This window comes from Bos indicus, chromosome 13, assembly GCF_029378745.1.
Source record: "Bos indicus isolate NIAB-ARS_2022 breed Sahiwal x Tharparkar chromosome 13, NIAB-ARS_B.indTharparkar_mat_pri_1.0, whole genome shotgun sequence".
Lineage (NCBI taxonomy): Eukaryota > Metazoa > Chordata > Mammalia > Artiodactyla > Bovidae > Bos > Bos indicus.
In genome coordinates this window covers 12,126,384-12,154,273 of record NC_091772.1, presented here as the reverse complement: position 1 = coordinate 12,154,273, position 27,890 = coordinate 12,126,384, and the positions used below count along the sequence as shown (strand labels likewise).

At 41.7% G+C, this 27,890-nt stretch overlaps 1 protein-coding gene and 1 long non-coding RNA gene across 2 annotated transcripts in view; both read right to left on the bottom strand.

Annotated features, from left to right (window-relative positions):
- Positions 1-215: 215 nt before the first annotated feature.
- On the bottom strand, positions 216-2,662 carry LOC109567761 (uncharacterized). The gene is made up of 2 exons (XR_002182095.2): positions 688-2,662; positions 216-566 (listed from the first exon to the last, which is right to left on the bottom strand). It is a non-coding gene; the product is annotated as an uncharacterized lncRNA (long non-coding RNA).
- Positions 2,663-7,155: 4,493 nt separating this feature from the next.
- UPF2 (UPF2 regulator of nonsense mediated mRNA decay) overlaps positions 7,156-27,890 on the bottom strand; it is a 96,309-nt gene continuing 75,574 nt past the window's right edge. Inside the window, exons 17-22 of the mRNA XM_019972912.2 lie at positions 26,273-26,377; positions 25,873-25,971; positions 20,922-21,089; positions 13,853-13,994; positions 12,452-12,572; positions 7,156-8,436 (exon numbers count right to left, since the gene is read on the bottom strand). Coding sequence (XP_019828471.1) covers positions 8,427-8,436; positions 12,452-12,572; positions 13,853-13,994; positions 20,922-21,089; positions 25,873-25,971; positions 26,273-26,377 — 645 coding nt within the window. The 3' untranslated portion in view covers positions 7,156-8,426. The remainder of the gene's footprint in view (positions 8,437-12,451; positions 12,573-13,852; positions 13,995-20,921; positions 21,090-25,872; positions 25,972-26,272; positions 26,378-27,890) is intronic.

Below are 27,890 nucleotides of genomic sequence, written 5' to 3'. Positions count from 1 at the left end.
GCAGTCACTGCAGAACACATTTTGGCAGTTGTTTCTTAAGAAGCTAAACATGCACTTGCCACATGATTCAGCAACTGTACTCTTAGGTATTTGTCCCAGAGAACTGAAAACTTACATCCATATGGAAACCTGTACACATACTAAACTGTACACTTAAAAATGGTAAATTTTATGCATATTTTTACCAAACTTAAAAAAAAAAACTTGCATAGAAATACTTACAACAGCTTTATTCAGAATAGCCTCAAACTGGGAACAACACAAATGTCCTTCAGTAGGTGCATGTTTCAACTCAGGGACAGCCACCCAACAGGGTTACCACTCGTCCATAAGAAGGAACCACAGGCACCGGCTTCAGTGGAATCTCAAGGGCAGCATAAATCCATCATCCATCTATGTTGTGCAGTTTCATTTACATAACACTCTCAAAATGACAAAACGCTACAGAAGAAACCAGGGTAGTTGTTTCCAGGTATGATGACACATTTTACGTGTCAACTTGACTGAGCTAAGAGGTGCGCAGGTTGTTGATGAGACACTATTTCTGGGTGTGTCCGTGAGGGTGTCTGCAGAAGAGATAAGCATTTGAACCAGAAGGCTGAGTAGAGAAAACGGCCCTCCCCAGTGCGTGTGGGCGTCCACCAGGTGATCAAAAACGTGAAAAGAACAAGATGGAGGAAGGGGTACCTGCTCACTCTGCTTGAGCTGGGACGTCCGTCTTGCCCTGCTCTCAAACAAGGGTGCTCTTGGTTCTCTTCTTCAGACTCAGAGTGGACTCACACCATTGGCCCCCGACTCTTGGGCCCTTGATCTTGGACTGTGAGCACCTCTGGGTCTCAGGCCTTCAGACTTGTGTTGAACTGTAGAATTGACTTTTATGCTTCCCCAGTTTGCAGATGGAAGACTGTGAGACATTTCAGCCTGCATAATTCCATAATTGCCTATTCCTATAATATCCCTCAATATTCCTATAAATAAAATAGAATAAAATATACATCTCTGTTTATCCTTTGTTCTGTTTCTCTGAAGAACTACTACATCAGGGATGAAGGAGTAGAACACAGGAAGGAGTTCCTTTGTGGTGATAGAACATTTCCATACCCTGAGGGTGGCAAATCTACACATGCAATCCCATTCTGTGGAAACACAGGTACTACTGCTGCTAAGTCGCTTCAGTCGTGTCTGACTCTGTGTGACCCCATAGACAGCAGCCCACCAGACTCCTCTGTCCCTGGGATTCTCCAGGCAAGAATACTGGAGTGGGTTGCCGTTTCCTTCTCCAATGCATGAAAGTGAAAAGTGAAAGTGAAGTCGCTTAGTTGTGCCCAACTCTTAGCAACCCCATGGACTGAAGCCTACCAGGCTCCTCCGTCCATGGGATTTTCCAGGCAAGAGTACTGGAGTGGGGTGCCATTGCCTTCTCCGAACACAGGTACATGCACCTGTAAAAACTGTGGAAGCTTAATGGGGCCTAGACTCTAGTTACCAATGTTGAACCAATGTAAGTTTCCTGGTTTTGATGTTTAGTGTCATCACATTAGACATCATTGCTGGGGGAAGGTGGACAAAGGGTTTGCGGGACTTGACGTAATTATTTCGAGATAAAAAGTTTTTTAAAAGTAAAATGCGATTAGAGATTTTGCAGTTGTTTTTGATTTCCTTCCCTCAGTAACATCGGGGTGGCCGACTGTCAGGCCCTAGGTGCTTGTCTGCAGATCACAGCAGCAGGAACAGAGCACCTGGGAGCCGGTACAGAAACCTGGGTGGACCATGCAAGAGGTAGGATACCAAAGTCACAGGCTGCTGGCTCTAGGGACCTAAAAACACAGATCTTCTCTCTCATCCACCAGCACTTCCTCAGGCTTTCTCTTGAGGGGGCCGTGTGGGCCAGTGGCTCTAGCAGGTTCCTGCTGCAGCAGGCGGTGAAGAGGAAGGCAAGAGAGGCCCTGGTGGGTGTGGTCTGCCTGGTTCTGTGACTGCAGGAAGTCAGGGATTTGCAGAGGGAGGCCTGGGCCTCTGGGAGGGCCAAGGGCAGGCTGAGGCCAGAAGGCCCTGGCCTGATCCGGGTGTGCAGCTACCAGTGCGGGCTGTCTCAGGTCTGTCTCCAGGGTCTCTCAAAAACAATGCAAAGCAAACAAACAAAAGTCAAATTAAAAGGAAGGGAAAATCAGGTCAGGCAGAACAGAGAGATCCGCTTACAGTCAGCCCGTCTCGTCTCCCCAGTCTGCACAGGGTCCAGTGGGAGTGTCCCCTGGCTCCACACTGCCAGGGCCTGCTCCTCACAGCAGGCCTGAGCTCCACGCACACAGTGGGGCAGCACTCTGGAGCAGGGGCCCTGTGCTTTCCTCCCCCTGCCCAGGGTGACATCATGGCCTCAGCTCTTAGGCCCAGACCCTGGCCTGCCCACCTGCAGGCTAGGCAACTCCAGAAACCAGGGCCATTTGGCAGTGGCCCTTTTCCCCAGCAGGCGTGGAACCAGAGTATGCAAACACTTCAACGGGGGCCGTGGGGGCCCCCGGGCAGCACCCCTACATGAACCACACCTGGGGACTGTCTGCACTCTCCATCCTTCTCTGCATTCCCCGCCCACCAACTGCACAGCCCAGGACCCCACACTCCCTTCATCCCACCCCTTCCTACACCTACCCCTCCTAAGCCAGCCCGTTCCCCTCTACCTAGGAAATCTGTCCCCTTTCCACCATCACCCCATCTTTTCTCAGCCAGGCTCTTACCATTTCCTGCCTCTAGGTCTCCCCAGTTCTACTCCAGCCCCTACCTACAATCTGACCTCCACTCAGCAGCTGGATGATCCCATGAAGTCAGACTGAATCAATCACACCACACCCAGAAGAAAATTCACATGCCCCCGACTCTGGCTCATGAGTCCTCTCTGACACAGACAGCTCTGTGCCCACCTCTCACTGGCTTTTCCCTCCATTCCTCAAGCAGGCCATGCTCATACCCGCATCTCCAATCCCTCATCTGGAATGTCCTTCCCCATCTTCCAGGGGCTGATCCTTGTCATTCAGGGAATCGAGCTTGAGGGACCACAGACCACGGCACCTCACCCCTGGAGCACGTGGGCTGCAGTCTGGGTCTCAGGGGAGCAGAGCCTGGGAAGGTGGTTAGAGTGCAGTGTTCATGAGGGAGCACTCTGGGGACCAGCAGCCAAGCAGCAGGGTGGGCAGGGCAGGCTTGACAACAGCTGGACTGGCCCGTGTTGTCCTGACTCAGGCTAAGGACACCAGGTCTTCGTGCTCCTGCTCCGAGCAGCCCTTGCGTGTGGGCCCCCACAGGCCCCCTACCGCACCTGCAGCTAAGACCATCCCAGAACAGGGCCTTCAGCATCGCAGTATCCATCTCAGCTTCTCTCATTTTGATATTCTTCTTAATTTTTTGTTCCTGTGTGCTCTTCCTTCAAGAACAGCTCCACAGAAGCAGGATTTGCCGTGTCGCCAGGACCTTAGCCTAGCACATGGCAGGTGCAGAGTGTATGTTCTCCACTCTCCATCACCCTGAAAAACCCACTATTTGATTCTTATGGCACAGGCGACATCAATGAAGCTTCGGCTGAGAAACTTACCCAAGGAACAGCAGGTGTGCAATCCCAGCCAGCGGCCCCGCCTTGCTGGAATCAAGGAAGAGGCTGCACATTCATGAGTGGCTTGGAACAGATTATCAATTACTGGAGGATTGGGGTCATACCTCACAATCCCTCCTGGGCTCAGTGCTAAGTCAATGACCCCCTACACAGAAGCCGTAGCACTACGTGCCCTGCGCTGCACCCAAGCAGGGGTGTCTGGGGGCGAAGATCTGATGAAGCTGAAGACAACTCTGCTTCTTCTTTTCAACTCTGCCGCCTGTTCTGCTCCATCCGCTTCCTCCCCTTCACCATGCCCTCTCGAGGAAGCCTGGCGAAAATCCCATTTAGCCTCAAGAGGGCTAAATCTTGTCAATCTGACCCCCATGCATATCTGTCCTGGGTGAAGGGTGCATTTCAGCCAAAAGCCCATGCTTTTCTGGGATGCTGGAAGACCCCCAAGCCACCTGTGCTACTTCTGAAGTCAGACGAACTAGGACCTTGTGTGTTTCTCCTTAGTATTCAACCCTGTTACTGGCAAGAGATATATAGAGGAAAAAACTGAGAAAATAAAGAGGTGTATGCCTGAAATCAAGTGGCCAGTGATCTCTGGGGAGACAGACACTGTTTCTCTCTGACAAGGTAACGGGACGTAGCCCAGGCCTGTTTCACTGAAAGGTGGCATTCCCACAACAGTTCAGGAACATTTTTCTGTGGGTAATAAAGTGGAGCTTGTTGGAAGTTGTGTGTGATTTTCAGCCACCAAGGTCTGAACGCAGGATTCTCTGCACACTTGAAGGGTTTACGAGCTCAAGGGCCAAGCTTGGCCAACTTTGAATCCAACTATGTACAATGTGCAGAGCACACAGAAGCTGTGGTGCTAATATTACTACCACTACTGGTCAACATTTATTGTGCACTTACTATATATCAATCCTAGCCACTTTAAGACCCTCAAGTCCATTATCTCATTAATTCCTCAGACAACCCTAGTAAACTGTCTACAGAGAAAACTGAAGTTTAGAGGTCAATGACCATCCAAGTTCATACAAGAAGGAAGCACGGGAGTTGGTGCTCAATAAACATCTAATGAGTTACTGAGGGTGTCCGCCTGGCACCTCTACATCCCCTTTGGGAATAGGTGTTTCAGGCCTCTGGGCCACTAGTGAGAAAATGCTCCAGGCCTGAGGGCTCCTTAGTGGCAAGTGTGTACAGGTGCACACAGATCTCAGGGGACATATGAAGTGCCCCTGCTCACCTCCTAGATTACAAAGCAAACAATGCATGGAACTAGACCGACACTCTGCCCATCAGTCCAAACGAGAAATGCCCTGTGAGTGCTGGCCCGTCTTCAGGCCAGCATCCAGAGTCAGAGTGAACCGGGAAATGGGAGACTAGTGGGACCTGTGTCCACTCTCCAAATTCCTGAGCTCACCTGGTCAGCAGATGAGAACCCATCACATACCCGGCCTGGGGTTCAGTGGCATTTGGGTCAAGTGCAGAAGTCCTGCTGTGGAAATGGCAGGACAGGTGATTGAGAATGTGGCCACATGCGCTTCCTGGGGTAAAGCAAGTTCCCTCAGATTTCTCAGCGTCCGGGGGAGCATGTGATGAGCACCTCCCAGGGTCCCCTAGTCCAGCCTGGTGCTCCTATAGATAGGAGTTCTGTGTAACTCTTTCAGAACAGCTGCTGAGCACCACCCTGCAATTAATCTCATCCCCACCCAGGGGCAGGTGGGCAGCACCTTTGATGAAGTTCAAGGTGGTGGTTTAGTCGCTAAGTTGTATCCGACTTTTGCGACCCCATGGACTGTAGCCCCCCAGGCTCCTCTCCAGGCCAGAATACTGGAGTGGGTTGCCATTTTCTTCTCCAGGGGATCTTTCCAACCCAGGGATCAAACCTGGGTCTCCTGCATTGTAGGCGGCTTCTTTACCACCTGAGCTACAAGGGAAGGACAGCATCTAAATCAAATGAGGGATGAGGGAACAGCAAGGTGTCCTAGAGGAGACGAAGCTTGAACTACATCTTGAAAGTAACCAAGCCAGGCAGTAAGGAGAAAACAAGGTATCATAGTAACAGTGCCATCAAGTGGACCCTTCCTACATGCCACGCACTGCACAAGCAGTTTACACATATGGTCACCTAACTTCACAGAACTGTCACATTTCTCCCTTACTAGCGTGTCCCATGGGAGCAGGGATTTTTTTCCCCCCGACCTCTGTATCCCCAGTGCCTGGTAAACAGAATGGGGTCAATCAATCCTTCCCTTCCCATGGTCGCCAAGTATTCATCAAAATGTTTAAATCCATAAATCCAACCAGACTAACTATCCAGTGTCACATAGGAAACCAAAGAAAAGGTTTAAAAAAAAAAAAAAAAAAAAAGAGTGCTTGTAGACATTCATGCACATACTCAGCAGAATCTGAAATGCTTTCCCCAATAACTATAAAACTAAAACCTCTTCCAAGGAAACATTTGAGTAATAACCCAACAATTTCCAAAGTTACTCCTCCAGAAAGAAGCACTTACTGAGATAACAGAAGATGGCTGACTATCCTTTGTACTTTGTCCAAAGGTTTAAAAAAGCATCACAGTAAGAATGCCAAAAACGTGGTTTTACTTATAGCATGCGAAGTATTTTTAAACTGATTCCACCTCCATTTTGTCTTTATTCAAAACAAGCCTAGGGAAGAGCATTAGACAGAGCTAGTGCAGCTACTCCAGTGCCGGCCACACAGAGCGAGAGATGTTTTAATGAGATGTTGTATAGATAAAACATTTGGAGTTCTTTAAAAGCCAAACTAGAAATAAACGTGTAACTATGTGGAAAAGCTTCATGTTTAAAATCTAAGTGAACCCCAGTTATGGATGAGTGTAGGAAGCGGCCTCATCCAGGTAATTCTTAATGCTCCTGCCTGCGAAGCCAGTGGTTTCACAGAACTTGCCCCCTTGACCGCTGATACTGGTCCAGGGATGGATGCTGTGCCAAGTGGAGCCAGCAAGTAAAACGGCAATGAGGGCTGGGAAACAGGGTTGAGAGAATTGAGTTTTGAAACTTTATTAAGTCTTTTTCTTTTCAAATATGAATGACTCTCAGCTGAATTTTAGCAAGAGTGATTACAGTCACACCTTCTGGATTGTCTCAGTCAACCTTGGAATGAACACCTGAAAGAAATTGAAAACAATGGTTCTCACGATTCCCTTCTGAGCTGCCTGTCTTACAGCGGCGTTTATCAACCCTGCTGCACACCCTCAGGTAACAACATAAACACCACCCAGACCAGATGGTGCTGCGCCAGCATTTTCCATTGTAACTGGTTCAAGCCTCTTCTAAACATGTTTATTCGATCGGATTCCATGGGCTACTTTCTGTACTGACCCCAAGGTAAGCTGACTCAGGCACCCAAGAAAACAATGCAAGTAACAGATGCTAAAACGAAAGCAACGATACAAGTGAAATGCAAACAAAATCGTCTCTAAGACTATAAAGAACAAAGATACCCGTGGAAGATACTGATTTACCCATTTAACAGGTTTCCAAAATCCACACCAAATAAAACACAACCACACCAAATCGAAATTACAACACTTTATTGCAGCATCGGCAAAGGTCAGATTTCTGAAGCTGGTGAAGATCGGGCAGCATTTCCATGTGAAATGTTACAACTTTACAGTTTTGTTTCTTATTTAATTCTACATGCAGAAACTAAAATATGGTGAAAGAAAAAATGCAAAACAGCTAGAAAAAAAGATGTAATCAAGTTGTAGCTTACAGATGTGCTTGCTCTTCAACTAAATTCACTATGCCTACTGGAAAGCAAACGAAAGACAACTATCCTAATAAATTAACAGATTGGCCAGAAACAGACTAAGAACTCTCATTTCTATGTAGTGGGGGGAAAACAAAACAAAACAAAAACAAAAGCAAAATAAAAGCTCTACTGTTTCCATACTTTGTTTAGAGACAGAGGCTGTAAACCCATGAAGGTCAACAAAATCTCCGGATCCCCTTCTCGCTGTCCTTCGTCCATCTTCTGTGGTGTCTGCCTGGCACGCTGTTTGTTTTCAATGATACTTACAATGGGCTCGACCATCCCTGTTCTGAGGCTGGTGTCAGACTCCCCTAAGCCATCTGGGTGCATGCTGTGTGTACTAATCGTCCTCACATTTTCCCTTTACCCTGATAGGCAATGTTGTATTACTGACTCTGATGGATAAAACTGATTTTTCTCCCCCATCCCTTGTTCCTCATGAAAGAGATTCCTAAACAAAAGCCTTCCTGGTGGATTATCTGGTACCTGGATATCTTTCATCATTTTGCTGTCCTGCATGTAAGTTTTCACTAGAAGATTTTACTGCTTGCTCTATACTTTTCTACTGTAGTTCTGGAGCCCCCAAATGTATCTTCTTTCAACATAGGATGTTCAATTCAGAGACACTGAAACTCAAATCAAGTTTAAACTCAAGTTCATTTCCCCCATACCATTACCATTACAACCGTCTCTTCTCCGGCTCAGTCATCTCACTGACGCTCTTCCTGGTGTAACTGCTCAGGAGTCAAGTCAACCACCTCATTTCTTGACTGCCATTCTCAAGAGAAGATGAACCCTCACGTGATTTCCATTACAAAAGGCCTTTTCCGCCTTGTCTGGAAGCGTCGGCTTGTTCCGGTGTTGGCAGAGGCTGCTGTTTCTGCCTCATGGCCCCAGCCTGTCCCAGGTTTAGATTCGCAACTCTCTAGACCGACATGCTGAGATGTGTCCACTGCTCTCATTCAATTGCTGGAGGACTCCACTATCCACAACATCAGATACAGGACCTAATGAAATGACACGTGCTGCTGGATCAACGTCTCCTAGAGGCACAAACAGGGCAATGTTAAAGAACCAGGACTGAGGATGCCCCTCCAGCAAGAAAATGCCCCCTGAGCACCACCAGCCACTGTTCACTGACTACAGAGAAGTCAGTGCTTTTTAAAAAGGGTACAGATTCCTACCGAAGAAACAAGAGGGGCAGAGGGACACTGAACAGGGCAATTCTGACAGTGATGGGGAGGGTGGGCTTGTCAGCTTTCCTATAAGTACTTTCTAAGATGCTGAAAACTCATGGTGTCGCAGCTGAACTGCGTAACCCCCAAATTTATGTGCTGAAGTCTAACTTCTGAACCTCAGAATGCAACCTTATTTGGAGAAAGGGTCACTGCAGATGTAATTAGTTAAGAGGAGGCCAGACTGGAATCAGATGAGCCCCTAATCCAGTATGACTGTGTCCTCGTAACAGGACATCTGGACAGACACACACCTGAGGAGAACCCCACATGAAGAGGAAGGCAGGGATCAGAAGGTGCTGCAGAAGCCAGGAGTGCCAGGGGCTGCTGGCAAACCACCAGGAGCCAGGAGGGAGCTGGGAGCAGACTGTCCCTCTCAGCCCTCAGAAAGAAGCGACCCTGCCTTGACTTTGGATTCCGGCCTCCAGAGTGTGAGATGCGAGTTCTGTTGTGTGAATCACACCGTGTACTATGCTATCTTTCGGCAGCTCTAGCAAATTAACACAGGTTGCCTACACAAGGCCAGTTGCATTAGCAAGAAACTTCCAAAGACTAAAATGCAAATAAGGAAAAGTCTATCTTCAGTTGGATACATCTGCAAGTTGTACAGAACTGAACAGAATGGGAAAAGGTCAGTAACAGGAGTACCCCCTGAGAGAAAGAAACAGTCTCTCTCTTGATGTCAAGACAAAGCAATGGTCTAAAACAGAATATTTTAGACAAATGCAGTGAATAAAGGAAAAGTGTTCAGTCTTTGATAAGTGAGACACACCTGCCATATAATCTCTCACTATATATAATCACTCTGAGAGTAGTCCACACTCCAGCAGCTTTGACATCACCTGACAGCTTGTTAGAAACTAATCAGAACCAGTAGTTTAATGAGAGTCAAGATGGTTAAAATGTGTATTTTAAAGTTTGAGGAGCAATGGTATAATCCACACGAATTTACAGAGTGTAAACTGTACTTGCAAAAGATGCTATTGTTGTTCAGTTGCTAAGTCATGTCAGACTCTCTGCAACCCCATGGACTGCAGCACGCCAGGCTTTCCTGTCCTTCACTCTCCTAGAGTTTGCTCAAACTCATGTCCACTGAGTCAGTAATGCCATCTAACCATCTCATCTTCTGGTGCCCCCTTTTCCTCCTGCCCTCAATCTTTCCCATAATGCTGTGTTTCACAGTTTTTTCAACACTAGCAGAGTGGAAAGCAACCCTGTACTGCCTTACAAAACACATGGGTAACTGTATTACTTAGAGTGCTATTGCCATCTTAATTCATTCGCAAAACGCTTATACTTTGTTAGAACATTAATACCCAGGGAGAAGGGCTGAAATTTTAACTTACAGCCTATTTCAATCCTGATTAGAAAATATAAAAATCATTACAATTAATGTCTGAGAGCCTTATCAAAATCTAGAGATAAGAAAAACTTAAAACCGCGTTAATAACCAGGTTTCTAGTAAATTTCCCTTCATCTGCCATACAATGTCAACAATATTAATAACTTTTAAAAGAGTACAAGCCAAGTTAGGAGTCAACTGAAAACAGTTCTTTAGACCTCACAGAATTTCTTCTGCCTCCTTCTATAGGAATTCAGCACCAGGTAGCCGAGGACCATGGCTCTAGATAAGCAGCTTCCCAATGAGTCTGGCCCAGTGTTAAAAACAGAAGAAAATAAAGAGGAGCCAAACCACCAAAAGACACCACCCCATCAGCTAATGTTCTTCCACATGACTACACTTCACTTAAATTTAAGTTTAAAAAACACATGGTACTTGAAAGGCTCAGAAACTCATTTTTACGCCTCCCCAGTATTCATCCATACCTGCATTTTGAGAGCTCTGGCTTTATAAATACCACAAAACCATGAGACCTTACAGAGGGTCATTTTTAAAGAGCACTGTACAAGTTAGGATTTTACTTTCCAAATCAGTATTTTAGGAAGAGATTTAAAATAGGTAAAGGAAGTAGCTGAAGAATTGGAGTCTCACAAAATTAGGAAAACAAAAGGGAATGAGTGCTGGGTAGCATAACATAGGAAGAAAGCTGATTAAACGATTAAACACAGATTATTTTTTTTGAAGTTTCTCTGTCCATTCAACAAACATTTACTGGGGATCTACTACATGCTAGGCACCAAAAGCTGTGTAGGAGACAATATGGAAAGCAAGACAAGGCTTCCTGGATCGTCAATTTTCTGGGGGACGGAGACAGACTGGCAGGTGATGAAGCACTGTAAGGTTTGGGGAAGCACCGTGACTCAGGGCACCAAGGTGAGACTCCTGAGTATCAAGGTAAGACCAGACAGAGAAGCAAGAGTTATCCAGAGGAAGAGCCCAAGAGGGTTCCAAACAGAGAGAGGCAAAGACAGTGAAACTAGGAGAACTAAGAGGCCAGCTGGGTGGGGAGGAGGGCAAAGAACAGCAGGAGAGAAAGCCAGTAAATAGAGTGCACCCTATCATCCAGGGTCATGTTATGAAGTGAGGAGCTGGGACTTTATCCCACAAGCCATGAGTAACCCTGAAGGATGTGAGAACTCCGTGACAAACCAATTTCCTAAACTGAAATTAGATTAGAGTTGTCTGAGCATATGTGAAGTGACTCAGTCATGTCCCACTCTGCAACACCATGGACTATACAGTCCATGGAATTCTCCAGGCCAGAATACTGGAGTGGGTAGCCTTTCCTTTCTCCAGGGGATCTTCCCAACCCAGGGATCAAACCCAGGTCTCCCACACTGCAGGCAGATTATTTACCAGCTGAGCCACAAGGGAAGCCCAAGAATACTGGAGTGGGTAGCCTATCCCTTCTCCAGCGGATCTTCCAGACCCAGGAATCGAACTGGGGTCTCCTGCATTGCAGGTGGATTTTGTACCAACTGAGCTATCAGGGCCTGAGCATATAGTTCAAAGTAAAATGGTAGCAGGAACACAAATATTCTTAGTGAGTAAAGACACAGGATGAACATCTGCATTTTCTGCAGTGCTACTACTCCAGCAGTGGACCATTTCTGCAACCCCAGCACCTCTCTCCTACACCTGCTCGCCTACTCCCAACAACACGTTGATACCTGATGGCTCTGACAGCCTCAGTCTAAACACTAATACTCCGAGGCAGACCTGTAAGAGCAGCAAAGACTATGTCACTTTTGATAATAACCCAAACACAAGACAGAGAACGAAATTGATGGGGAAGGGTCTTCAGATCAGATCCTGTTAAACTTTCAACAATTTTGTTCCTTAAAAACAAGATGAGTGAGGTCTTATTAGGGAATATCTTCTATGTGAAATACCTTACAGTTTTAGTTATTTCACATCAGGCAACTCAAGTTTAAGAAGAACTGGCATGGGTCTCAGCAGGATATTTTATAATTTAAAAACAAACAAAATACCCCCCAAAAAACTCAATCTGCATGCCTCAAAGTCTAACAACAGGTTTTGAGTTTTTATAAACATTATGATTACTTAACACTGGCTTAAGAAATTCTAACAAAAAGCCTGTGACTTCTCTCCAATCAATCAATAACTAGTCCTCTCTATAAATGCAAAAGAGAAAATTTTTAAAAATCCAAAAAAGTCAAAGAAAATGAAAACCAATACTGGTATGACTAAAATCAAGATTTTATAAAACAAACCAAAAAATAGGTAACTATTTTATAAACAGGTTTTTTTTTTCCCTCAAATATCTACAACTCAAAGACTTTTCTATTGTGCTAATCCTTGGGCCTTTATCATTAGGTATAATCCAGAACTATCTAACTTACTCACACAGACACCATGAAAAAGAACTAGCTAAGGCAGAAACAAGCGAGATCGTCATACCTCCCACCAGTCTTAAAGATTAGATCCGCATTAGGCGCTCCCTTTGGGTGTTGGTAACGAGGCCGCCGCTCCCGATTGGTGTTTGCTGGAGCTGGGCGTTGGGCAAGAGACTGCAGCATCTCTGTAGTTAGGAGCAAAACAGAAAAGGCATTAACATTGGTAAATGTACTTCTCCCAATAAGTAAATAAAGGGAGATAAATTTATTAGTTCTGTCAGGTAGCTAACTAAAGAAAAATCACCATTATATGGACTAAAATAATTGAGAAGTACTGGAAGAGCAATCAAGAGAGGAGATATGCTCTTGTGTACCATATAACACCATGCTCCCTTACAGTCAATGGGGCCACAACTGTGTCTTGTGAGGCAGTGAAACAGTGTAAGAAGCAATAGAGTACAACAGCTGAGAGCATGGTGTTTGGAGCTAAGCAATATTAGATTAGATCCCAGCTCTGCCACATACTACTAGCTATGGGGCTTTTGGCTCAGTTTCCCTAAATATAAAATTTCATTTATCTCATGGAATTATTGTGAGGATTAAAAGCTGTGATCAAATACATAAGCATCTGGCCATAATAAGCACTTCTACTGACTGTTAGCTACCATTATTTTATTATTAAGAACCCTGAGTACTGGGAATTCCCTGGTGGTCCAGTGGCTAGGACTCCATGCTTCCATTGCAGGGGACATGGGTTCAATACCCAGTCAAGGAACTAAGATCCCGCATGACTTTAGTCATGACCAAATAAATAAATAAACACGATTATTTTTTAAAAATTGGCATCAACCAAAAGAGAAGATTCTAAAAGTGGGATTTAAAGATAGAAAACCAAATATTTATTTATACAACAATCTCTTGCATAAAAAGCAGTTTTGTGAGTACAACACTATATAAAAGCCATGTTATGGCTCTGAGGGCCTTTTAAGGTGTCTGTGGACTCCATATGTAAAGTTTAGCTAATCCAAGTGTGCTGAGTATGTCTGTATAAAACTGGAATCCTAACTTGATGCACTCAAATCTGGAAGGAAGAGAGTCCTCAAGACCAGGATTCCCAAACAGACAAGAGATGATATTTGCTGAATAATAATTTGCTCACAGTTGACTGGCAACACAAGGCAATTAAAACTTGGTACTATCTCACCTGCAATCCAGCTCTTACAGTATGGAATCTAACTGAATTACAAGGGAAGCAAAATATGATAAACATTACATTAGTCTTATTTTATAAATAAGTGAAAGAAAAATAAAGACAGAAAGGAATATAAAAGACAATCAACTTCTCAGGCTAAATATAAACAAACATGACATGAAAAGGAGCAGAATAATAGCTTTGATGTTCTGTATTTTAAAAACCCAAAAGGCATCACAATTTTCCACTTCTGTCTTGGAAACAATGTGATACCTTGATAATCTTCTTGTTCTTGCCGTTCATTGATATCTAGTGTGAGCTTTTTCATTCTCATCCTCTCTTCTTGTTCTGCTTGTTGCTGGTTCCAGTGATTTGCAGCAAGTTGGGAAGACATGGGTACATTAAGGATCTTAAACTGAGAAAAAAAAGTAAAGAAACCACAAATGGCTTGAGAAAATCAAGAAACAAAGATTTCAAATAAATCAGTGCATGCGTTTGTTCTCAGTCACTCCCAACTCGTTGTGACCCCATGGACTGCAGCCTGCCAGGCTCCTCTGCCCATGGGATTTCCCAGGCAAGAATACTGGAGTGGGTTGCCGTTTCCTTCTCCAGGGGATCTTTCCCAACACAGGGACTGAACCCAAGTCTCTTGTGTCTCCTGCACAGGCAGGTAGATTCTTTATCACTGAGCCATCTGGGAAGCCCAAATAAATAAGTAGAGCTAAATGAGGTTAGAAAATTAATTTTTCCTTTCCTAATAAGTCAATAAAGACAGTACCATCTCAAAACATAAGACAGACAATAGTGTTACTCTACTTAAGAGATAAACTCATGAGGGTTGCATAAGAAATGGAAGGCCATCAAGTTCAACGTCCATAAAAAGCAGACACTCCTCTTTTCTGCACCCTGTTTGGAAGCAACACATCTAAACAGGGGATCATTTTCCACTGTGTAGACCCTTTTACATATGGCTAATTGTCAGAAAGGGTCTTATACAGCAAGCTGTAATCTGCACCCTTTTCATTTCTACCCTCTGGACTATACAGAACAAATCTAGTCCACCTTTAGGATTATCAAGTCTTCATAGTCTAAAGATAGCTGTGATGCTGGAAAAGAGAAAGAGTTTAGCAACTGAACAATTAGTTATAGGGGAATAATTCTTATCTATGGAATGTTTTGTTTTTAGCAGGATGTTCCTGGTTCAGGATTGTTAACAACTATTAAACCAAAATAAATATCTTTTGCATTTGTTTAAAACAAAAAATTCTTTAAAACATTACATAATGGCTCTTTTACATTAAAACTTTTGCTTTAATAAGACATTTTCTTTCAGTTTATTATTCTAATTCATAGACATTTGAATCTAGAAAGAAATCATCAACAGTATTTTCCTTTCTTTTCAACTACTTCCTTTACTGGTACAAATTTTTCTTTTCCTACTGACTACAGAAGAAAGTTATTTCTGGGCACAAATTTGGTGCACAAAGAGATCTTTCACTTAAGAACTAAAGATTCCTATAAGGCTACGCATTTCACATTTCTAGAAAAACCGTTGCACCAGAAGAACCAACACCCAAAAGTCAAATAAAGAAATAAAAATCAGAACAAAATATACTTTCTTCTTCAGACCACAAAACAACAGCGATGTTTCTTCAAATAATGTTCCTAAAATTGAACATATTCCAAAATTCCAAATAATGTTTATGAGTTGAAACTTTACTTAATAACCAAGTACTCTGAGCTCTCATTTCATGTTTGCTAACATTTTAAAAATAAAGTTCAATAAAAATGTTTCCTTAAACAAAATTTCACGTTTTTAAGAAGTAAGGACTTCACTCCTTATTCTGAAGTTATATGGGTTACACAGTATATAATCTATCTACTTTGAACAAAAAAATATTTCTGTTAAAATACAGACACATAGTCTTACTTTGACCCATAGAATTTAGAATTCAGGACTACTGAAATGAATTTACTTTTCAAAGCTCAAAAGTTTCTGAAGGTAGGTTTTAATTTTATGCCTACACATTCTGAAAAGATCAAAAGGGTGTGCAAACTGACACAGGTCATGAATTTTTCATATGTGCCTCATGAAACAGAGGGATGAATGAAGAAAATTGATTATTTATTGTTGTATAAGTTGATCGTCCCCCTTCATGGATCACTGCCTTGTTGTGGTGAAGGGGCTTGCATACCTCAATAAAGCTATGAGCCACGCCATGCAGGGCCACCCGAGACAGACAGGTCATAGCAGAGGGTTCTGACAAAACGTGATCCACTGGAGGAGGGAATGGCAAACCTGGTTATACCTGGTTATACCCAGGTTATACCACCTAGTATACCTGCTGAGAACCTCATGAACTGTATAAAAGGCCAAAAAGATAGGACACCAAAAGATAAGTCCCCCAGGTCTGAAGATGTCCAATACGCTGTTGGGGAAGAGCGGAGAATTACCAACAGCCCCAGAATGAATGAAGCAGTTGGGCCAAAGCGGATACGATACTCAGTTGTGGATGTGTCTGGTGATAAAAGTAAAATCTGATGCTGCAAAGAACAGTATTGTATAGGAACCTGGAATGTTAGGTCCATGAATCAAGGAAAATTGGACGTGGTTAAGGAGATGTTAAGAATAAACACAGACATCCTATGAATCAGCGAACTAAAATGGATGAGAATGGACTAATTTAATTCAGATGACCATCATATCTACTACTGTGGGCAAGAATCCCATAGAAGAAACGGAGTAGCCCTCATAATCAACAAGAGTCCGAAACAATGTACTTGGGTACAACCTCAAAAATGACAATAATCTCGGTTCATTTCCAAGGCAAGCCATTCAACATCACAGTAATCCAAGTCTATGCCCCTACCACTGATGCTGAAGAAGCTGAAGTTGATCAGTTCTATGAAGATCTAGAAGACTTCCTAGAACTAACACCTAAAACAGGTATTCTATTCATCACTGGAGATTGGAATGCAAAAGTAGGAAGTCAAGACATACTTGGAGTAATAGGTAAGTTTGGCTTTGGAGAAGAAAACGAAGCAAGGCAAAGCTTAACTGAATTCTGCCAAAAGAATGCACTAGTCATAGTAAATACCCTTTTTTAACAATACAAGAGATGACTTTACACATGGACATCACCAAATGGTCAATAGCAAAGTCAAACTGATTACATTCTGTGTAGCTGAAGATGGAGAAGCTGTATACAATCAGCAAAAACAAGACCTGGAGCTGACTTTGGCTCAGATCATCAGCTTGCCACAGCAAAACTCAGGCTTAAACTAAAGAAAACTGGGAAAAACAATAGGCCAGCCAAGTATAACTTAAGTCAAATCTTGTATGAATTCACAGTAGAGGTAATGAACAGATTCAAGGGACTAGATCTTGTTAACAGTGTGCCTGAAGAACTATGGACAGAGGTTGTAATATTGTACAGGAGGTGGCAAACAAAATCACCCCAAACAAAAAGAAAAGCAAGAAGGCAAAGTGGTTATCTGAGGAGGTTTTACAAATAGTGGAAAAACAAAGAAACAAAAAGCAAGGGAGAGAGGGAAAGGTACATCCAATTAAAAGCAGAGTTCCAAAAAATAGCTAGAAGAGATAAGAAGGCCTTCTTCAATGAACAATGTTTAATAACAGAAGAATACAACCAAAGGAAAAGATGTAGATATCTCTTCAGAAAAAGTGGAAACAGCAAGGGAGCATTCTGCCCAAAGATGGGCACAATAAAGGATAAAAATGGTAGAGACCTAGTAGATGCTGAAGAGATCAAGAAGAGATGGAAAGAATACATGGAAGAGCTGTATAAAAAAGATCTTAATGAACTGAATTACTATGATGGTGTGGTTAGTCACCCAGAGCCAGACATTCTAGAGTGGGAAGTCAAGTGGGCCTTAAGAAGCACTACTGTTAATAAATCCAGTGGATATGATGAAATTCTAGCAGAACTATTCAAAGCCCTAAAGGATGATGCCATCAAGGTTTTACATTTATTACATGAGCAAATCTGGAAGACCCAGCAGTAGCCACAGGACTGGAAAAGATTAATCCTTATCCCAATCTCCAAGAAGGGTAGTACCAAACAATGTGCTAACCATCAGATAATTGCACTCATCTCTCATGCTAGTAAGGTCATGCCTAAAATCTTACATGCTAGGCTTCAGAATTATGCAAATGAAGAACTTCCAGATGTCCAAGCTGGGGTTAGAAAAGGATGAGAAATAAGAGATAAAATCACCAATATTTACTGAAATAGAGAAAGCAAGGGAATTTCAGAAAAACATCTGTTTCATCGACAACGCTGAAGTCTTTGACTATGGATTACGGCAAACTGTGGAAGCCCTTAGAGAGATGGGAATACAGACCATTTTACCTGTCTCTTGAGAAACCTGCATGTGGTTAAGCAGCAACAGCTAGAACCCTGTATGGAACAACTGATCCATACAAGATCGAGAAAGGAGTACGACAGGGCTGTCTGCTCTCACCCTGTTTGTTTAACCATACACTGAACACATCATGAGAGATGCCGGGCTGGATGAATTACAAGCTGGAATTAAAAGATAGGCAGGAGAAACATCAACAACCTCGGATATGCAGATGATACCACTCTAATGGCAGAAAGCGAAGAGGAACTAAAGAGCCTCTTGATGAGAGTGAAAGAGCCACCTTAAGAGTAAATATTAAACTAAGATCATGGCATCTGGCCCCATTACCACATGGCAAACAGAAGGGGAAAAGGTGGAAGTAGTGACAGATTTCCTCTTCTTGGTCTCCAAAATCACTGCGGACAGTGATTGCAGCCACAGAACCAGAAGACAATTGCTTCTTGGCAGGAAAATGGTGACAAACCTAGACAGTCTGTTGATAAGCAGAGACATTACTCTGATGACAAAGGTCCATAGTCAAGGCTATCATTGTCTCAGTGGTCACATACGGTTGAGAGAGCTGGACTGTAAAGAAGGAAGAATGCCAAAGAATTGATACCTTTGAACTGTGGTGCTGGAGAAGACTCCTGAAAGTCACTTGAACAGCAAGAAAATCAAATCAGAAAATCTTAAGGGAGATCAACACTGAACATTCACTGGAAGGACTGATAATGAAGCTGAACCTCCAATACTTTGGTCATCTGATGTGAACAGACAACTCATTGGAAAAGTCCCTAATGCTGGGAAACATGGAGCGCAGAAGAAGAGGGCATCAGAGGATGAGACAGCTGGACGCCATCACCGATGTAATGAGTATGAACTTGGGCAAACTCCAGGAGATGGTGAGGGACATGGAGGCCTGGTGTGCTGCAGTCCATGGGGTAACAAAGAGTCGGACACAACTGGGTGACTCAACAAGTTGATCTTCACAGAAATATATTCCTAAAGCTCCTTTTAAACAAGAAAAATCAAGACTCAGTAAATGTGTCAATGTAGCAAAGAAAGTTCAGGAGCTGTATAGGAATAGGAACCAATTCCCATGTGATAGTTCAGCCTATGGAACTGAAGTTGCCATGTACTGCCCTTGACAATTATTAAAAAAAAAAAAAAGGGAAAAGTCTACTCAGAGAACTAAGTTATCCCTAGAAAAGAAAAGCAGAAACTCTGGACTTCGAGAATTCTGGGGGCCATGGTGAACCAGCAGTTCCAAGTGCTGGGAAGAATAGTTTTACAAAGACTCCAGCACCAAGTCTAGGGTCTTGATCAAAAACAAACCCTTATTTTTCTAGGTACTGGGTGGAAGATGAGGGAGAGGGGAAATGTCAGGGCTCAACTCTGGCCTGAAGGTGAGAAAGTGGGGAGCTTTTGTAAAACCTTGATAACCTTAAAGTCTAGGACGGAGGAAAGTCCTGTTGACTTTATGGAATTATGAAGAATATCTGACAAAGACCCAGCAGTGCTCAGAAGCGAAGTCAAGTTAACTATTTACACGTGAGTCATGATGGAAAGCCTGTTCCCAGCCCTCCATTATGTGATCCTAACTGGTACTCAGCTTTCACATCTCAAGACTTATTTGCACCACAGCAAAATGATGATATGCTCTGCAACTTTGATCTTTTGAGTAACAAGAAATTACCTGACAAAGCAGAGATAAAAGATGAAGGTAGGCACCATCTCCTTGAGCCTGTTCCGGAAGGGAGGGAACAGAATGTCCCTCGCGTCACAGAGGATATTCCCGGCCTTCCTTGGTCACCCTCTACAACAGCAGTCTCCCTCTCATCACCTCCTCCCCACTTCAGTCTCCTATCCACTTAACTTGCTTTATTTTCCAACAGAGCATTGTCCTCAACCTGACATTATTTCTTGTTTGCCTCTCAATACTAGAATGAAAGCTCCGAAGAGAGGAGGGACTTGGTTGACTGCTATATTTCTGCACGTGGAACAGTGCCTGGTACATAACACGTCAACAATAAGTGTAGCTGTTAAATGACAATTTAAACGAACGTGGGAACCAGGTATCAGACTGGTCTGACAAGCTGTTCTAGCCACCATATTCATAGATGCTTCTGTTAATTATAAGATGCACCATTATTTCACATACCACTAAAACAGAAAAAAATGCTGTCAATTATCCTAAGATTCCATCAACTCTAAGAGGCAGCTTGAACTCAGAAATAATTAAGTATGAATTTTTTTTTTTTTTTAAACAGAACTAGTAATAAATGATGTATCCTCGAGTTAGATCTGGGAGCCGGGCTCCATTTCCTTCAGGGCACTTTCCACAATCAGCAAGTATAATATTATGCTTGTCTCTCTCCCTCAGCTGGTGTGTGCTCACATGGCCAGGGGCTACATCCTGTTCATCACCATTGCCTTACACTTGGGCGGGTATTTGGCAGAGCAGACAAATAATATTTGAGGACTGAATGTATGAATCAAAGTGATAGCTTAGTAGACAGGGGAATGATTGTGAGGGCCATCTGTGAGATAAGGAAAAGAAGAGGAGGTGGTTTAAGGAGAATGGAGGAGAAGGATCAGGGGTCAGAAAACAATGTTTTTTTATTTTTTTCCCAAAAGCCATTTGGCAAGTGAGCATTTTTTTTTTTCAAGATTATCTGCCATCACCCTCCCTTCCTTTCTCACTGTGAGCTTACTGATAAAACTTTCCTACTGAAAGTCAGTATGTGTATCTTCTAACAAATGCATATGACTTAAATTTTAAATGTTCTTTCCATTAAAAAACACCCATCTATTTGATGGAAGTTACATGTGTCTTCTGTGCACATAACAGATAAAATTATTTCTACCACTGAATACCAGTCTTTTCCCCCTGTAAGCAAAAACCTATAAAACAAAGTTACCACTTACACTTGGGAACTACCAATGAACGGGGAATACACTGTGGACAGATTCTCACCTGTTGCTTATTGCCTTTTCGGGTTAACATGACAAATGGCATTGTGTCTGCAGACTCTGTCTCTCCCTCCCCACCACCAAGTGGGGGTCCTTTCCTCAGCTGGCTTTTGAGGTGCAAGGGAATGGCAACATCAAGTTGGTGCACTTTAACAGATTCGCCACTTCGTTGCTTAAAGACAGAAATGAAAAAAATGTGAATAGCCCAATAAATTGTAATTCCTTCAGTGCTATATATCTTAGAACAATCATTAGACCCAAGTAATCTTTCTGAAACCAGAGTCGTCCCCCACCTCCACACATCCCTTGGAACCAAACAATTTGGCTCCTGCTGATGGGTCAGGTCTCTCCCAAACTCAAACACACAGTGCTGCAGGTTCTACTGTCCTGTTTGAGTACACTGGGCCCTTTCATTCACCCTCAGAGCACACACCTTCCTTTGTAATTATCATGGGCCACAACCGCCTCCTTATCTATGAGCACCCCTACCTGACCGATGGGTTCATCACTGTGCCCCTTCTCTGGTGTTTCCTGCTGTGAGCACATGCAGTCAGAGCTCAGTATTTAAGAGTGAACAGATAACTTCCTACTTGTTAATATCAATTCTTTTTAACATTTACACTGGATTTATCAACAATTATTAAAACAAATTTTCACCGATGGATGACTTACTATGTGTTAAGCTTGGAGATACTAGTATTAAAAAGACAATCTCTAATCCTCAAAGAGCTCATAAGCTTGTTAAGTAAGAAAGAGAAATTAATTACGATTTATCTGAGTTGTGTATAACATGTACAATACAGTGACTACATACGACTAGTTGAGAGTGGGTGGGTGCTGAGATTTCACAAAAGGCTGAATGAAAACGGGACATTTGAGAACATTAAAGACTTCACAAGCCTTCTTCCAACCAGATGGTAAAAGAGCAGTTTGGGGGATACACAGAGAATTTAGACAGGGGAAGAACAGGTGCAAAAGCAAAGATGTGAAACAGCAGGTGCATTTAGGGAACTGCAAATAATTTTCTAAGTCTGAATGAATGGAGCACGAATGAGGAAAGCGCTGAACATGATACTTCAAAGCTAAGCAAGCAATGCTAAAAGGGCATGAAGGTATTAAAACTTCTTTACTGCCATTTAAATACTCTTTTGATTCAGGCACCATATTTGCAAGAGACTTGCAAATCAGCAAAACGGTAATAAAGGTGTAAGGTTTTATTGTTTTTGATTTCTTAGCTCCAACTGTTAGAATTTGGTTGAAGTTCTCCCAGGTTCATAAGATTATTTATAAAGACTTTTTAACTTAAAATTTGAAACAAGCATGTCAGAGGAATCTGGATATGTAAATTACCTTTCTTTTCTAATTATAAAATTAACATATTCTCTTCATAAACTAATACAAAAATATATTAGCAAATTTGTCCATACCAATTCCTACAGCTATCTCCCTCTGCCTGACTCTAACATGCAAGAACTATTAACAATGGGTCATGTCCTTCCAGATTTTTTCTTGCGTATATATATATGAAACATACATGTACGTGACATATACAACATAACACATATAAACAGGAGCAACCATGACAAATATTATTCTATGCTAAACATACATATTTCTTCTTCTTTTAGATTCTGTATCTTGGGCATCTAGTACAGAGCTAATTATTTTATTGGCCCTCTACTGACAGCTTAGACTTTTTTTTTCTATTACAATGTCACACTTTTCATGCTATTAAGGGTACACTTTTAGATCAAATGGCAAGTCATTCTGACAGGTTTACTAAATTTCTCTCTAAAAAAGGCTGGACTCACTTAACATTGACCAAGTATAGATGTTTACCTACACTTAACCACAACAGGTACCATCACTTTTTAAATCTTAATATTTTATGACCTGATAAAAAGGCCCTTCTTAGTTTGCTTATCATTTGATTATCAGTGAGCTTTAGCACTATATTCTTTCTAACAACAAAATGAGTCATTCATTTCTTCTCACTGGTTTGTACAATCTCTTTAGCTTAGTACAGATACTGACTCTTGTGTTGTGTCAGCTATAGATTTTTTTCTCCTGGTTAGTTATTTCTAAAGAGATTTCTATGGCATTTCGTGCTGGAAAGTAGTGTAACAAATGGTTGATAAGAGACTGCACCACTCACTACCCCTTTCACTTTAAACAAGTTTATTTTGTTGTTTTTTCCAAGCCTGTTTCTTTAACTGAAAAATGGGAATACGAACAGTATCTAACAGCTAAAGGCACTGTATGAAGAATAAACATAAAGTCAATGCAGTGCTCAACAGTTTTTACAATCTTTAAAATTATTTGAGAGATTTGCAATTAATTATAGGGTGGAAATTAAAAACAGAAATCCATTCTGTTGAAGATACCATTTTCCCTCACATGATTTGAGATGTTAACTTCATCAAGATTAAACTGCCGTGTTCTAAGGTGTATTTTAGATTCTGGCAACTCATTCCAATATTCTTGCCTGGAAAATCCATGGACAGAGGAGCCTGGTGGGCTACAGTCCATGGGGTCTCAAAGAGTCACACATAACTGAGTACACAGGCAATGCAATGCAAGGTCTATTTTGGACCCTCCTCTGATTAATCTATCCATTCCTATACCAAACTATTGCTGTATATTTAAAATGTTTTATTATCTTGTGTGTCACACTTTATTTTCTACAAGTTTCTTAACTGTTCGGTTATTCTTTAAGAATTTAAGAACAATTTTATTAGGTTCATTCTACATCCATGTCCCTGTTTTTCTCTTCCTCCAACCCTCACCCTATCCCCCAAATTTCCCTGATGGGACAGAATGAGGACTGCATGAAATTTAAGGACATGATTTATGGAGAAATGATGTCTTTACAATACTGTGTCTTCCTATGATTTTTAGCAAAAGAAAAAAGTCTGTACAACTGTTCATTTTGGGTGTCTGATAATGATTTAAAATCAGGGCCTAACAGTGGATGAAGTTTTCTCCTATACATAAACACAACTGCAAAAATGTGAATTCAAACTTCCCTCCTCTCTGATCACATCCTCTCACCTTTCCAGCTCACTTCTTAAGCACTCTCAATAAGTGATGACCACAGAACCACACCGAAATTTCCCATTCCTTTGACTTCATCAGCTTTTCCACCTTTTCTAAATGTTGGGGTTTGTTAGGGCTCAATCCTGAACCTGCTTCTCTTCTGTCTCCGCACTTTACATCTGGATGAGCCAGTTATTGCCATGGCTTTAAAAGTACTCTAACAACCGCTGTTTATGTTTCTCTTTTGCTCTCCAGACATTTACACTGATGCCTTCAAAGGCTCCTCAAACTTACCAAGTGTAACTCCTACTCGCACTCTCCTGTTTCTTAGAGACAAGCCAGTGATCCAAGCCACAAGACGGGGTGTCATCCTTGACTCCTTGGCCCCATATACTGCTACCTAATCAAGCACCAAATAAATCCAGTTCATTCTGCCTAAAAAGCTTTTCAAATCCAGACTTCTGTCCATGTGTCCTGCCACTCTCCTAGACAGATGACCATCATCTCTCAGCTAGGTTACCACCACAGCCTTCTAACCACACCCCTGGTTAGTCTCTCTGCTTTTAGTCCTGTCTCAGTAGACCAGGGTTTGATCTCTAGGTCAGGAAGATCCTCTGGAGAAGGGAAGGGAATGGCAAGCCACTCCAGTATTTTAGCCTGGATAATCTCGTGAACAGAGAACCTGGCAGGTTACAGTCTATAGGGTTTCAAAGAATCGGACACGACTGAGCAACTAACACACAATCTGAACCAGCTCTTTAAAGGACTGTGCCACTCCCAATTACCTGTCTCATGCTGTGACCCTCCCACAGACAGACTATGTTCTATTACTACTGGCGCCCTTTTTGAAGTTTTTCAAACAAGTACTTTTCTGCCCTGATCAGGACCTCTGACACAGTTTTTACATTAATCCTAATTTTTCACCTAGATGGTTCCTTTGTACCTGTCTTGTCTAAAAGTCATGATCTCAGAGATGTCTTCTCTGATTATCTCATTTAAAAAAGGATCTTCCTTTACACTCTACCAAAGTATTCTGTTCCTTTGGTTCCTGAGACTAATGTATCTGAACTGCTATTTATACATTATCATAGCTTTTGGCCTTAGTAGCAACAATGAAAGTAAAATCCATCTTCTCTAGAGGATTATTCCATCAGCATGTACTCCATAATATCTTTTATCTTAAAAACACTCTTTCAACTGACTTTCTCTAGCCACATGCCCATTTTTCTCCCCTTTCTAGTAAAACCTTCTCAAGTCAGCTCTACCTGTATCCAGTATGTTCACTTCTCCCTTTTCCACTGAGCCCACTCCGTGGAGCTTTCAGCTACCACTCCAATGACAAAAGCCCTCAAATCACCAAAGGGCTTAACAATAGCTACAAATAGGGCTGAAGTAAACAGTTCATGGGATTTTACTCCTAACTACAGAAAAACATAAAACACAATTACCTAAATCACTGGAAGATGGAGCTTTTAATAAAATCTAGTATCTTAATATCATGAGTACTTTAAACATTGAATAACCAATATTCTTCCAGATATTTATATACAAGTTATTCAAATTATAAGTCAAACTAAAGAATTTACTAAATTAAATTTCCCCAAATTCTAATCTTCTATAGTTTGACTCCTAAACAAACTGCAAGTAAAGCGTCTTAGAAAGAGGAGAAAAGGTAGAGGGTGATACAATGAAATTACTCTGCTCCAAGTCTGATAACATTTATTTTTTCTATTCTATTTCAAAGAAGCATAGCAAATCAGGATGTAGGATGCCAGAAGTATTGGCAGCCTCAAACTGCCTAACTTAGGAAAAGCTGCTGCAGAGGTAAAAACGTTTAGAGAGCAGAGACTCTCCCATCACAATCAAGTGTGCTGCAATATTTTATATTAAGTACTTTGGAATAGAGAAACATTTAATACCTGAAGGTTTTCTAGCATCATTTTATCCAGAGCTTGAATGAAGTCCTCATCTTCTACACAAGGTACATGTTTCAGTCCACCTCCTTTAATCATTACCTCCTTATTAAAACAAAACAGAAACAATTCAAACTGGGAATTCTAACTGTAATGTTTTCTATGGCAGAGCCTTCTAATTGATAACTTGTTCAACGTAACTCAAGGAATGAGTTAGGTAAAATAATAACATTATTAAATATTCAAAGAACTTGCAAATAAAGAAAAGTGTTTAGATAAGAAAATAAAAAATGAATTTCTAAAGAAATATTTCAATAATCACAAAAATCAAAACTTTAGTGGCTAAAATTGAAATATTATGAAAATGATGTACAATTTCAAAGAGCAAAGTTTTAATGATACGTACAGTATTTTCTTCATCAGTTTCATTCTCTTTATTTGAATCCGTGAGATAATCTGTATTCTCTTCCTCTTCCTCCTCCCCTTCATCATCATCATTATCAGAACCCTCCTGAAATTGTTTAATATTTGTAGAAGATTAAAACTTTTGAAAAACTTTACTAATAATTTTACATGCCTTAAAAAGATGTTAAAATTTATGTATAATTATTTCTTATTCTCCAGTTTCAACCTGTTATGCAGTCTGCCTAGAATGGTAGGGCAAAATCAGCTGGCAACTCTTACTACACAACAGTAGCTAAAAAACCCATTTTACATCTTCCATTGACCTAGTAATACAAAGATCCTTTTTAGAAACTTATCCATGAATTCCACAAGGAACAAGTTTCTTGCACCTTTCATATTTTTCTCCTTCCTAACAAACTTGACGGAGAAGGCAATGGCACCCGACTCCAGCACTCTTGCCTGGAAAATCCCATGGATGGAGGAGCCTGGTAGGCTGCAGTCCATGGGGTCGCTAGAGTCGGACACGACTGAGCAACATCACTTTCACTTTTCACTTTCACGCTTTGGAGAAGGAAACTGGCAGCCTACTCCAGTATTCTTGCCTGGAGAATCCCAGGGACAGGAAGCCTGGTAGGCTGCCGTCTATGGGGTTGCACAGAGTCGGACACGACTGAAGTGACTTAGCAGTAGCAGCAGCAACAAAGTTAAGACTGATTTTTCTCACAGCAATTCTTTAATACCCATGTAACTCTGCAATGAAAACTGACAATTCAAATTTAACATCATTACCATCTGAAAACAATGACACTGCATTTTATAAAGTATCTCACTGCATAAAGCATCTCAGGGTGGAGTGTACTCTCACAGCATTTTATTGCTCACCCAGTTCTGAAGAAGGACGGATAAGCTTTATTGTCTTCATTTTTATATGTGAAAAAACTAATACTTGGAAAAGTTAAATGACTTGCCCAAGGACATGTGCTTTTTTAAGCCAAAGAGCTAGACATTCTGACTCCCCTTGCTGGTGGCTTTCAAGTATTACATCTCCCCTATCCTCTCCTGTCAGTACCCCCACATCCTTGTCTATCAGCCAAAATTCCTCTTCAAATGGAAGACTGAGCAGAACTCCAATGGATTTTCAAAGAGACACAAAAAAGAAACCATAACCAAAACCAAAAAATACAGCCACACAGTGGCAGCATTCCATCTGAGGAACCTTTCAACACAATTCACTCCCACTTTGTTCCATAAAAGTTAAAGGAAAAAGAAAAAAAAAAAACTGCACTAAACCCAGCTGCTTTTCATTGTGCTGAGAGAAATAAAGTGAATGAGAAATAATTCCTATGAGAAACAAATGATTTAAATTTGTTATAATACATTTAGTATACCTAGCAATTAATTTCAATAATCTAAACTATTAATACTTTACAGATATTTGAAAACTTTTAGAATTTCTGAAGTGGAAATATTTGAGCATAGTACAGAAATGCATTAACTTTTTTGACAAAATTCTGTACTTCAAAATTAAATCTGCAACAGAAATGCACTTCAACTGGCTCTTGGAAAAAAATTAATCATTTCTTAACACTGGAAAGATACTTCCTATTCAAAAACTAAGC